Source organism: Hippocampus comes, unplaced genomic scaffold, assembly GCF_001891065.2.
Source record: "Hippocampus comes isolate QL1 unplaced genomic scaffold, H_comes_QL1_v1.1 scaffold156, whole genome shotgun sequence".
Taxonomy (NCBI): domain Eukaryota; kingdom Metazoa; phylum Chordata; class Actinopteri; order Syngnathiformes; family Syngnathidae; genus Hippocampus; species Hippocampus comes.
This window is the reverse complement of record NW_017805744.1, coordinates 2,192,470-2,203,820: the sequence shown is the minus strand read 5'-3', so window position 1 is coordinate 2,203,820 and position 11,351 is coordinate 2,192,470. Positions and strand designations below refer to the sequence as shown.

Here is an 11,351-nt window from a genome sequence, read left to right as displayed (position 1 = left end):
ACGCACACGCACACACACACACACACACACACACACACACACACACACACACACATCAGCCATATCCGGAGGAACAGGATGTAGTGGTGCCTTGACTTACCAGTGACCTGATTAAGAGTTTTATTAAATTTTTTTTAAATATGAAATTTGAGATAGAAGCGCAAGATCAGGGGTCTGATCAGGTGGCCATTTGCGGGCTGCAGAATAGTATTTTGCGGCCTTTTTTGCTATGTCGTTGCCTAAGGCCATTTTTGTTAAACCACTTATGGACTAGTTTAGCTCATCTCAGGAAAGCTTTCGGTGAAACGCAATGCAAATGCGAAACACCATATCATTATGGTGGCAGCAAACGTAGATAGACTATATGACGATACTCACATGCATATATTCTTCATCCTTTGCTAAAAACAACTATTATTACGGCATCTGAATGATTCATTTACTCCTGCAAGTTTTTTTTGTTTGTTTCTCTATGTATTAATCTGTCCCTTGTTGGCCAAAGTGCACACACCAACCGTAGCACAGTGGAGCTGGAACGTAAAAATGGCATTTCCATTCATTTCAACAGGTAATTTGAGTTTTGAGTTATGGCGTGGTCATGGAACAAAATAAACCCGTAAGTCAAAGCACCACCTGGTATATATTAAAAAGTTAAAGCTCACTGTTGAGATCGCAGCCCAGTAGTTCCATTCGCAGTGCAGGGCTCCGCACAAAGCTATCAGGCTGAATCCTGACGTAGCGAGCCACAAAGGGAGGGGAGAACTGGTTATGCTTCACTGTGGAGCTGTCCATGTTTCCGTAAAATTTCTAAAACAGAGTCACAGAATCCGTTAGATTCACGGAAGAAGTTGGTCTGACTTTTTTTTTTTTTTGACAAGGTCATTGCTTGAAAGGCAGATCAACTGAAAACAAGACGTCGCCACTGATAATGAAAGCAGCTACATTCATCCATCCATTTTCACCACCGCTTATCTTGAACAGGGCTGCAGGGGTGCTGGAGCCTATCCCAGCTGACTTTGGGCAAAAAGCGCACCACACACTCAATTGGTCACCAGTCGCAGGGCACATATCGAGACAAAAAAACCCATTTACACCCACTTCCACACTGCACACCAGTTAGGCGAGTGTACCACTACGGTACACCATCAGTGACTTCTCAGTTACATTCATATTAGCCTTATTTCTGAAAAGTGAAAATACAATATCGTAACTCATGATTAGGTGAAAATTATGACATTCATGGGCATTGTGGGGATTTCGCACATTGGGGTAACTCATGTTGTTCCCTTGGTAGGTTGTCCACAACCACTGGTCCAGGCTGTAGGAAACGATAAATAATGACACGTAGTTGTCCCTCAGGCTTGCCCTCACTCCCTGTGTCTCAATGCCATGCAGCAGAGTCGGCTTCAGAAGGTCCACCTGATAATACAGCAATGATAAAGAATAAAGAGAATGTTATGCACACTGATATTGTAAAACACTCAGTGAACAGGAAGCGCACTGGTCACAGGATATAGCTGTTAGAATGGAAATGGTTGACAGCATGGGCAACAGTGCATGTCCAACCTGTATCCAGGAGAATGAGTCTCTACCCATCCAAGCATTGATATAACCCGACTGATGCAGCCTGGCCAAATGGGGCTCCCAACTATCTGGACACATGTGCAAACATAGTCAGCATCAAATGTACAGTCATAGCTCAAACAATGCAGGTTAGTGTCAAGGTTATTAGATGCACTTCCTCTCAATGTAAACCCCAAACTGAATAGAAATAAAACATATTACAAAAATATTATTTAATTATATACAAATAAAAAAAAAAACATGATTTACCTGCGTGATTTGAATCAGTGATCTGCGAATCCTGGATGCTACCGGATTTCATTCCCAGAGGTAAATTACAGGCTGCATCAAGGAAATAAATATCAGACAATGAGATAATCTGCTGGGTTTTTAACGACATATATGCACAGACCCTTGCCCTCCAAAACATTAGGAGTGGTACTTCATCGAATGGAAATCCATTACGAGTAAGTTTGCAGTTTGCAGTTTCGATTGTCACTGTCACCGCATCATACTGAGAGCGTGCCAACCACATTTAGATAACGTTACCAAAATATGAGGATCACTAATGGAGCTCTGGGTACATTTTGTTCGAACATGAATCCTGTCCTATTATTGGTGACCATACATTTCAGGAAATCCAATGTTTTCAATTGAAATAAATATTAAAAAAAAAAAGCACACTGTAGTGCGGAGTCCAAATGAAATATGGCTAGAATATTTTCGGGAAACAGCAAACATGCTACGTTCTTAAAGTTGAAAAGCAAGGCATGCTTTTTTTTCACCACCAGTCAACTGTGATTTGGCAGCTCCCACCTGGATCGTAGACCAACAGTTTAGCTCTCATTCCAGCCAGCTGATAGTCTCCGACAGTGCATTCAACCAGCCATGTGCCCACTGTGGAGGGGACCATCTCCACGGTGCCGAATACACCTAAAGTCAGCAGATGCACATGAGAGAGGAAGTAGTAGTAAAAGTTCAAGGAAACTTAGTTGACATAACAATAAATGAACACTTAATAAACTAATGAGATCAAATAAAAGAGCCATCTTAAATTATCTGCAGATACGGACTACACTAACAGGATGATCTTCACTAAGGCGCTCTTTTTATACAGCATTTCTATTGTCTGTCAGTAAACTCGACAAGTGTATCTATTCATTGTGGTGTCGAAAGGATTTGTGTGTCTGTCTGCACATATTAACCAGGGAAGAGGTTGTAGATGCCCATGCGGTGCTTCTCCCCATTGTGCAGGGTGAAAGGCAAACCATGGAAGTGCACAGCGTGGTACTCTCCATCACTCCCCACATTTAACAGGTGCCACCTGACTCGCTGCCGCTGTTCAAGCACCAGACCAGGAAGTGTCTCTGCCACGTAGCCATTTATTGCTTTGGACATGAAATAGTCAAATATTGTTCATGAGAAATGTACATCAATAATCATAGTCCGCGACTCATACCAACATCAACAGCTCTTCCTACCTGCAAATTTATTGCCGACGTGGTACCAGGGGTCATCTGGGTTGACCTCGCAAGGAGAGACACAGTGCTTCTTCAGGTTCTCCTCCAGATACCAGCTTTTGGTCTCATCGAATGTGTGAAAGAGAAGGCTGAAATCCCGGATCATTTTTCCCACTTCTGAGTGCTTTGCGGCCGGCAGAGTCCCAGCCTTACAGATGATCAGTGGGCCAATCAGACCTGAGTGAAGGTCCCTCTCCTGGCACATTAAAACACACATAAATGCATCTCATATTTATGCGAATTAAACAATTGAACACAATCAATTGTAAGAGGCCAGTATAGCACAATTATCCTCTAATTATTAATGCGTCAGTACATTGCTACCTGACTTTCGGACAGTGAGGGCTGACACAGATTTGACATTGAGGAGTAAATTCTGATTGCAATTTTTATGATGTGGTGCGATTACAGACATCGAGGTATGACAGAAAAGAGCCTTCTCTGAACACGGGACATTGCATTGTTGTCTGTGGAAATTAGGCCATATCAGCCAATAGAATTTTCATTTGTAATCATAACATTGTACTTTTCACGAGATGCCACTTTCGATTAATTTTGTTCACAAATCAGTTTAAAACTGTGGTACTGAACACTCTTCCTTTGCAGAGAGATTTCACCTGTCAGCACGCCAATTGGACAATCCCTCAAAACTTGCGAGGTCTTCAGTGACATTGTGCCGTGTAATAAATTTCAGAGTGGCCTTTTCATTTTTTTTTCACATGAGCGATAATATTTGTCAAAAATCAACAAATTACTCCCTGAGCCGTTTTATACGTATACATGTCTTCCCCTTGATGCACACCTCCCATCTCTGGAGTTGCGCAAATAAATCCCCCCTGCCACACATACCTGAGGAACTGCATGAATCCCCTATGAAAGTTTCAACTCTTAAACATAAGAATGTAGTAAATTAGCAACCTTTGATTTTTCCTGACAATGTTTTACGTAACACTCAAATGGACGACATATCTAAGCAGACCTTGTCCACAGTGGAGTAGTACGCTCCAGCCTTGCAGTCAAATTGCGCATCGGTGGGACCTTGTTTCTTCGTGATTCTCCAGTTATATATGCGGACCTCTCCAGGTGGGACAGGCTCTCCAGGGAGCCCATCTGGCAGGGATTGGATATATTGTTGCGCCATGCCGAACCCCTGACTACGATCATAAACTCCCTGAAGGTGAAATGAGTAGGGCCTGGATGCCTTGTTCTTGAATGTGACCTTGAATAAGACAAAGGAATGTGAACAAAGGTCACCGTTACCAAACACGACACTTCAGTTGATTTTGTTTCATGAACTGTACCCAACTTACAGTAAGGAGCTCATTAACTTTGACTTTGATGACAGGTCCCATGATTCCCAGGTGTCTGTCAAGCTCTCCTCTGTGGTCGCGGTGCAGAAAGTCTTTGTCACGATAGGAGCTATACACCACCTTTTTGTATTCTGTGAGGAACTTCCTCATTCCACGGCGCTCCTCTCTAGAGGAAAGGAAGTGTATCGGTTCATTTTTAGCAATCATCTCTAACATATCCCAATGAAGACACATTTGACTTAATTCAGGAGATTGCTTTAGTTTCAAGTGAAATCACCAAACAGCATAACATGAAACGAGGGGACAAAGGCAAAACTGAGCAAGAGCAGAAAAACTATTACTGAAAGAATCGTGAAATGGCAACAAATGAACAAATGAAGAGTTGTTCACCACACTGGCTTGATGAACGGCTTAGAAATGGTACATCTACCACCAAACATTCTCACAAATGTAAAGACAAGGAAAACAGTCATTAAATCCTAATACCAAAACATTAAAAAAAATGCCCAAAAAGATCCACTCCTCATCTGTAACCACAATATGGCTGTTTTAAAATAGAGGAACCTTATAGGAAGGAAGGAAGTGCAATGGCTGTTTTAACACATTTTGATCACATACCTCAGAAAGTTTTGGGAAGTGACGGTGTGAATTTATGGGAAATATAGTACTTCATACCCAGGTGTAATAAGATTGGAGGCTTTTCTGATGCCATAATCCCAGTCCATCTCCTCTGCAGCAATGTAGTAATGGCGGTATACTGTTTTTCTGGAGCGAATGTCAATTGTGTCGGAGCTAATTACGTCAGAAGTGTTGTTGTCCTCCTGTAAGAACAGCAATAATGTGCGATGAATTATTTGGGTACGCAATTAGGTGGACACTCCACATTCTATGAAAAGCAAAATTACCTCTTGGCTGTAGTCGTCATAATTCAAAGACAGGTTGATTCCTGTCATGTTTTTTGTGGCTGTAGGATTAGAGTCTGCCCGTACAGCGTCACGCTCAATGTGGCTTTCTCTGAAGGATTGGTCCATTTCCAGTGAATTGCTTTCGGTTAAAAGCTTTTCCTTCAGCCTTGGAATTCTGTCTGGTAAAATCTCGTTGCTCTCTTCCTTCGTCACGTTCATTTCAAGCGGCATCCCGCTACTTTGGTAAGGGTTCATCTCAACACCGGTGTCTGTTCCATTTTCTTTGGTCTCTCCTCCTAACTGTATTTTTAATTCATCATCTTCAGTCTCTACAGAACTCATGTCTTCGTATGTCCAGTTTCCCTCCACCTCTCTGCTCTGTCTGCCACTTCTTTCATGTTCGGTCTCATTCAAATCCATAATCCACTCCCCATTTTTCTCCAGTTCTTTCAAGACCTCCAGTGGGATTCCGCCTTCAGGTACACTAGTTGTATTTCCTCCCTCCGAAGACATTGTAGTCACACTCTTCAATCGACAGATTTGGTCTCCTTTCACAGTCCACTTAATATCGCCATCAGTGTCATTTTGACTCTCAGTAATGTTCCTGCACACCCAAATCTTTGATGTGTTCTTAGGTCTACTGCTCTTTGGCAGTATGTCCACACAGTCTAAGAGATCATTGATGTCCTCGTCTCGGTCAACCAGCATGTCTCCATAATCACAGGGGCAAACTGTGTAGCGAGCGCTCATCCCCCGGCTCTTGAGGTTGCCATCGAAGGCACTGATCTCCCATTCACCTGTGAGAGGAGGCAGGATGTGGGGAAATGTACAAAGAAATGGTTCATGGTTTATTAGTATCCTCTCAAAGCCGAAACAGCCGTGTGGTTTGATACATTTGGGAACATTAAACTTTGAACTCAAGTTGAAGACCTCAAGACTTCAAGAGTTCATTGGGTGATTGTTGTTCAATGTAATGACTTGATCCCAAGGACTTGAAGGCAACTATTTTAATCATCGAGGAATGGTTTGGAGCCGTTGTTGAAATTGAAATTGTCCAAATACTCTGATTTTAGCACTCAGCAGTAATTATTCTTTGATTTCTGTAGTCCTTCATGAAAGCAGACAGATTATCTTTTGTGTAAAATCCAAATTACACATTTGCAAACATTTGCTTTTACTTGACTGAACCAGTAATCCGTTTCGAAAAGGTTGGTGAGGAAAACATCAATCCCTCTCGTGTGATATTGCGGAATTATTTAGTTGTTTCTTTAAAATCACTAAACACTGTCAAATAAAGAATCAAAAATTGGTGAATAAACAGTCATCACGAAAAAAATTGTTTTATAATAGACCTTTATGTTAACTATCCAATTATTCAATTAATCACGAGAATGATTGATACTAAAAATATTCAATACTGACAGCCCTAGTGCCATCTATTTATTTTCTATACCCAGGGGTGCACATAAGAGGTCTGCAGGTGCGCATGAGCACAGGAAATATTAAAGCCTCACTAGATTAAAGTGTCTTATTGCGCATCTGCAGACCAAGCCTTTTGGCTTTTTTTGCTGAGCAGAACAGTAGCTGTGACTCGAGCGAAATCATGTTTTTCACTAATGACCCATGCAATTTTCACTGTGCAAAAGTAACTAACATTGATTTTAATGGTTGAATGTGATTACCTGACAGCTCCATTTCCATAAGAACGGTCATGCTGGTCATTGGAAAGACGGTGAGGACAGATTGATGAAGGCCATTATACTGAAAAACGTTTCCAGTGAAGTAGGCAGACAGGAAGTTGCTCTGGGTGCCTACGTTGGCCACATGCCAGTAGGTGACTTCGGTCTGACACATGGATAATAGGGTCCCACCAAACATGATGCCATTTATGCCTGGGAGATGGAGATGAAATACATGGATTTTTTTTTTTTGGGGGGGGGGGGGGGGTGTTGTCACGGCATAGTTGAAATCAAGTGTAGGGTGTACTCACTGTAGATAACATTGGAGTTGTAGCCTTCAGGGTCTGTGCTTTTAGATGAGTTCTGGTGTTTCTGAATGTTTTCGTTCACATACCAACTTATGTTCTCATCAAAGCCGGCAAATGTTAGAGTCCCCTGTTTATCAGACGCCAACTGCAATGGTATAAGAAACATTGATTTCATGCAAATGGCCTCCTTGGGATTCATGTCATATTCACACGCGGTGGACAAAATTGTTGGAAAGGCACTGTTAATGAAAGAAAAACCCACAGTGGTCACATAAATCTGAATCTGACAAAAGACAACCCCCCCCCCCCCAAACAAACACAAAAATTAACCAATGAAATCGGAATCGGACAGCGCTTCTGAACAGTGGTTATTTTAAAAACAAACTCATGAACCTGGCTTGTGGCCAAAAAGGATGGTACCCCTACAAAAGATATTTCAAATAATAATAATAACTTGATCATTGGGACATGTTCAATCAAGGTGTGTCCTCTAATTACCATCAGAGGTGTCTTCAATCATGTAAACGGTCACTTGGGCTATTTAGAGCGTGACAAGCAGTCACTCTACTGTTTAGTGTGTACTACACTAAACATGGTGCTGAGGCTGCAAAGCAAAAAGTGTTACAAATATTCCTCAGAAATTCAAGATCCATGGGACAGTAGCCAACCTCCCAGGACATTTGTGGCACATTGAAGAGGTGGATAATATGAAAAGGGCCCAGAACAAACGCCAAATAAACTCCAAGGTCAAGGTATGTCAGTGTCAGATCGTAGAATTTCCTATGGGCAGGCGAGACAAAAGTGAAACTTTTTGGCAAGGCACCCCACACTGTCCCTACTGTCAAACGTGGAGGAAATACTGTTGTGTTCCGTGGCTGCTTCGCTAAATCTGGGGTCTTCGACTGGTGCAGCGCACAATGACATTTCTTGACTATCAAGGTATTCTAGAGAGAAATGTCCTGCCCGGTGTCAGAAAGCTCGGTCTCAGAAGCAAGTCATGGTTCTTCCAACATGTTTAAATGACACAAAACACACAGCTCAATGGCTCAGAGCAAACCGTTGGACTATTCTGAAGTGGCCTTCTATGATCCCTGATCTAAACACTCTCGAACATCTGCGGATGGAGCTGAAACAGGACATCTGGAGGGTACCAACAATTTTGTCCTTGTGTGTATTAAGAGGCAGGGCACATCAACTCACCAGGACTCCTCTGGTGTCGATGGCTTTAGACTTGCAGACGAGCAAGGTGCCCACCAACCCTGAAGCCAGATCCCTCTCTGGGGACACGGTGCTCTGATACAGTTGAGAGAGACATTGGTGGTCCTCCTCCAAGGGCCCATCATCGGTGGTTAGCTCCCAGACATACACAAAGGTCCCATTTGGGGGCACCTCCATTGACCGCAAGTCAATTTCTGCAACTTTGACACACGTTCGCATTAGATGTCAGTTTGAGACCAACAAAAGTCCTGAACTGTGAACAATAAACTAATAAATGACAACACACACTATGGCTTTTTGATGAATAACTGCAATGGGGCCAACTGGGAAGAGGACCTACCCTGTGCCTTACCATTTGTGGACTTCTGCAGTGGATAGATTTTGGTGAGGTCATTGGGGTAGATATTAAAAGGACGACTGGCCAGATTTTTGAATGTGATCTGGAGGCAGAATTCAAGAATAAATAAATATGTGAAAACAAGTCAAGCATTTTTTTTTAATGCAGAAAATATAGGTAATATTTTCTGATCATTGAGGTTTGTCTGACTTACGTGGAACCGATCAGTGACTTTTCCTTCCAGGAGTGGACCCATCAGCGTCCTGTCTTTGTTTTTCCTCCGAGTGAAAGATCTGTCTGTGTATTCCACATAAGCCACCTTTTTATACTTGTAGTTGTGGTGTTGAGGGGCCCCAGGCGTGCCTCTGGACTCATTTTGCAAGAGTAATGCTTTGATTTAGTTCTATTTCCTACTTCCGTCTACAACTTTCCTTCCCTTTTGTGTGCTACCTGTTTCGGTTAGTGAGATGAGGAGCGTAATCCCACATGAGCTCCTCGGCAGCGATGTAATGTTTCCAGATTTTGGTCCGATGACTCGTGCTGGTTCCCCCTTGTGCTCGTGGCCTCATGGGCTGTAAATTGATGGTGTTGAAGTAGTTCTCCCCATACTCATCGTAGTCTTCTTCTTTGACATTGCGAAGGTCGGGTCCAGGGCACTTCTCCACCTTGAACATTGCTCTCATGCCATCTGCGCATGGACCCCAGCAAAATCACTTTCAGCTCATATGAGGGAGGAACATTCAGGTGAACGGGCCTCTCTTACCTGTGCGGTGTGCATGTATCTGGCAGCTGATGAGGAAGCGGCCTTCGGCGCCAGGCTTCATTTCTGCAGTGACAAAGGTCATGGGAGTAAACTCTATGGTCGCTTTGCGATGTTTCATCACCTGGAAAAGCAAAGGCAGACAAATACACTTTAATTTACTTTGAGCAACAGCGTGACATAAAAAAGGAGTCAAATTGTTGAAGTGCCAGGTTGTATTTCCAGACTGTATGTGTGTGTATGTGTTCTATGTCTTTGATGGTGTCAGGGTTTATTTGCCTGACTTTCAAGCAATATGGGTTGAGTTCCCACTCAGTCCAAACGCGTGTATGAATGGTTGTCGATTCTCTACATTATGTGGCCTGTAATTGACTGGAGAGCATGTCAGGGTGTTTGAGTTGTTGCCAAAAGTCATCAGGGATCGGGTCCAACTCTCTGCCACCGTAATAAGTACAAAAAGTTGAGAAACTGATGTATTTATTTGTTAACTATTCATATTATGTGGAATTGAAAAGAAACAAATGCATTTGGGAGAGATAAAAGGAAAAGGAAATAAATGTGTGCAATGTATGGCAGCACGGTGATGCTTCAAAATTCTGAGGTTGAGGCTTCAAATTTTAGATTGGACAGTCAGCATTTTTTTTGTACTCGTTTCCTCCACATTCCAAAAGTAAGCATGTTAGGTTGATTCAAGACTTTAAAATGTCAGTTGTTGTGACACTGACTGTGAATCTGCAAGTCCCGATTAAATTATCATTATTCTAATTGACTTTTCTTTTGGCGGGGAGCAGAATTTTCTCAAACTTTCAGAATTTTTGTTAATGAGATTTTAGTACATGGTCAAATGATAAATAGATAACATCTGTTTAATTGCATCACCTTCAGAGTGTGATCCTGGAATTGGATGGAGTGGATTTCTGGGGCAGTACCGATACCAATCATATGCCAAAACACACGTTTTTGGCACATCGTCAAACCTGCATGAGGACATACACACACAAATGATGATGTCAGGTGGATCAATAATAGCCACAACACACCACCACCACCGTTTGTGCAGTTGCTCACCAGGTAAAGTGGAGTTGATGTAGCCATTGATGGTGTGATATTCTTTCCTGCTGTTGTTCTTCTTTGTGTTCTCTCTGCTCCTCTTCGCTTCAGCTTCCCCATACCAGCTCTTGCTCTCATCAAACACAGCAAAGAGCAGCACGAATGCAGTATTTCTTCTCTGGTTGTCCTTACTGAATGCACCTAGAGGAACGTGCACAACAATGATGGAAAGAAATGTGTGCTTAATCCTTTATCATTTCCGTGGAGTTCTTGGTAAATCTAGGAGAAATGCATCCGTTTTGAAAAATTAAAAAAATAATCGAAACGTAGGAGCCCAAATACAGTTTAGGGTAAATAATATTTGGATGTATACCGTATGCTGATTAAAAAAAAAAAAAAGGCTATTTACATTATTTACAGATTAAAACAAGCACCACCTGCAGTGTGTCTCACCCCCTCACAGAAGATAAAAAACAACAAATATAGGCTAGCAAACTAAAGGCTAAACGGTGCTTGTTTAATTGTGTAAATTTTCCTAGTTAATTTGACAGTAACCTTTAACTGGGACTGGCATTAAACAGTTTGAAGCCTCTATTTTGAAGAATTGTTCACTATTTGCCAAAGGGCTGCTTGTTGAAAAGTGAGTTGATTTCGCCCCCAGCATACAGTGCTCGCGGCTCAAGTTTGCGCTCGAAGGTCAA

The 11,351-nt window shown here is 42.2% G+C and overlaps 1 protein-coding gene across 6 annotated transcripts in view; it reads right to left on the bottom strand.

Moving 5' to 3' along the window:
• The window catches only part of f8 (coagulation factor VIII, procoagulant component), a 38,593-nt gene that overhangs the window by 23,344 nt on the left and 3,898 nt on the right, over positions 1–11,351 (bottom strand). For 2 of the 6 annotated variants that reach the window (XM_019883913.1, XM_019883909.1), the window contains exons 5-24: positions 10,669–10,851; positions 10,480–10,577; positions 9,604–9,724; positions 9,291–9,528; positions 9,055–9,205; positions 8,844–8,943; positions 8,486–8,703; positions 7,289–7,430; positions 6,981–7,190; positions 5,299–6,095; positions 5,069–5,214; positions 4,394–4,559; positions 4,063–4,302; positions 3,045–3,279; positions 2,769–2,951; positions 2,380–2,496; positions 1,834–1,905; positions 1,567–1,652; positions 1,264–1,419; positions 663–807 (exon numbers count right to left, since the gene is read on the bottom strand). In XM_019883913.1, coding sequence (XP_019739472.1) covers positions 663–807; positions 1,264–1,419; positions 1,567–1,652; positions 1,834–1,905; positions 2,380–2,496; positions 2,769–2,951; positions 3,045–3,279; positions 4,063–4,302; positions 4,394–4,559; positions 5,069–5,214; positions 5,299–6,095; positions 6,981–7,190; positions 7,289–7,430; positions 8,486–8,703; positions 8,844–8,943; positions 9,055–9,205; positions 9,291–9,528; positions 9,604–9,724; positions 10,480–10,577; positions 10,669–10,851 — 3,804 coding nt within the window. The remainder of the gene's footprint in view (positions 1–662; positions 808–1,263; positions 1,420–1,566; positions 1,653–1,833; positions 1,906–2,379; positions 2,497–2,768; positions 2,952–3,044; positions 3,280–4,062; positions 4,303–4,393; positions 4,560–5,068; positions 5,215–5,298; positions 6,096–6,980; positions 7,191–7,288; positions 7,431–8,485; positions 8,704–8,843; positions 8,944–9,054; positions 9,206–9,290; positions 9,529–9,603; positions 9,725–10,479; positions 10,578–10,668; positions 10,852–11,351) is intronic. The other 4 variants (XM_019883910.1, XM_019883911.1, XM_019883914.1 and 1 more) reach the window with 4 other exon arrangements.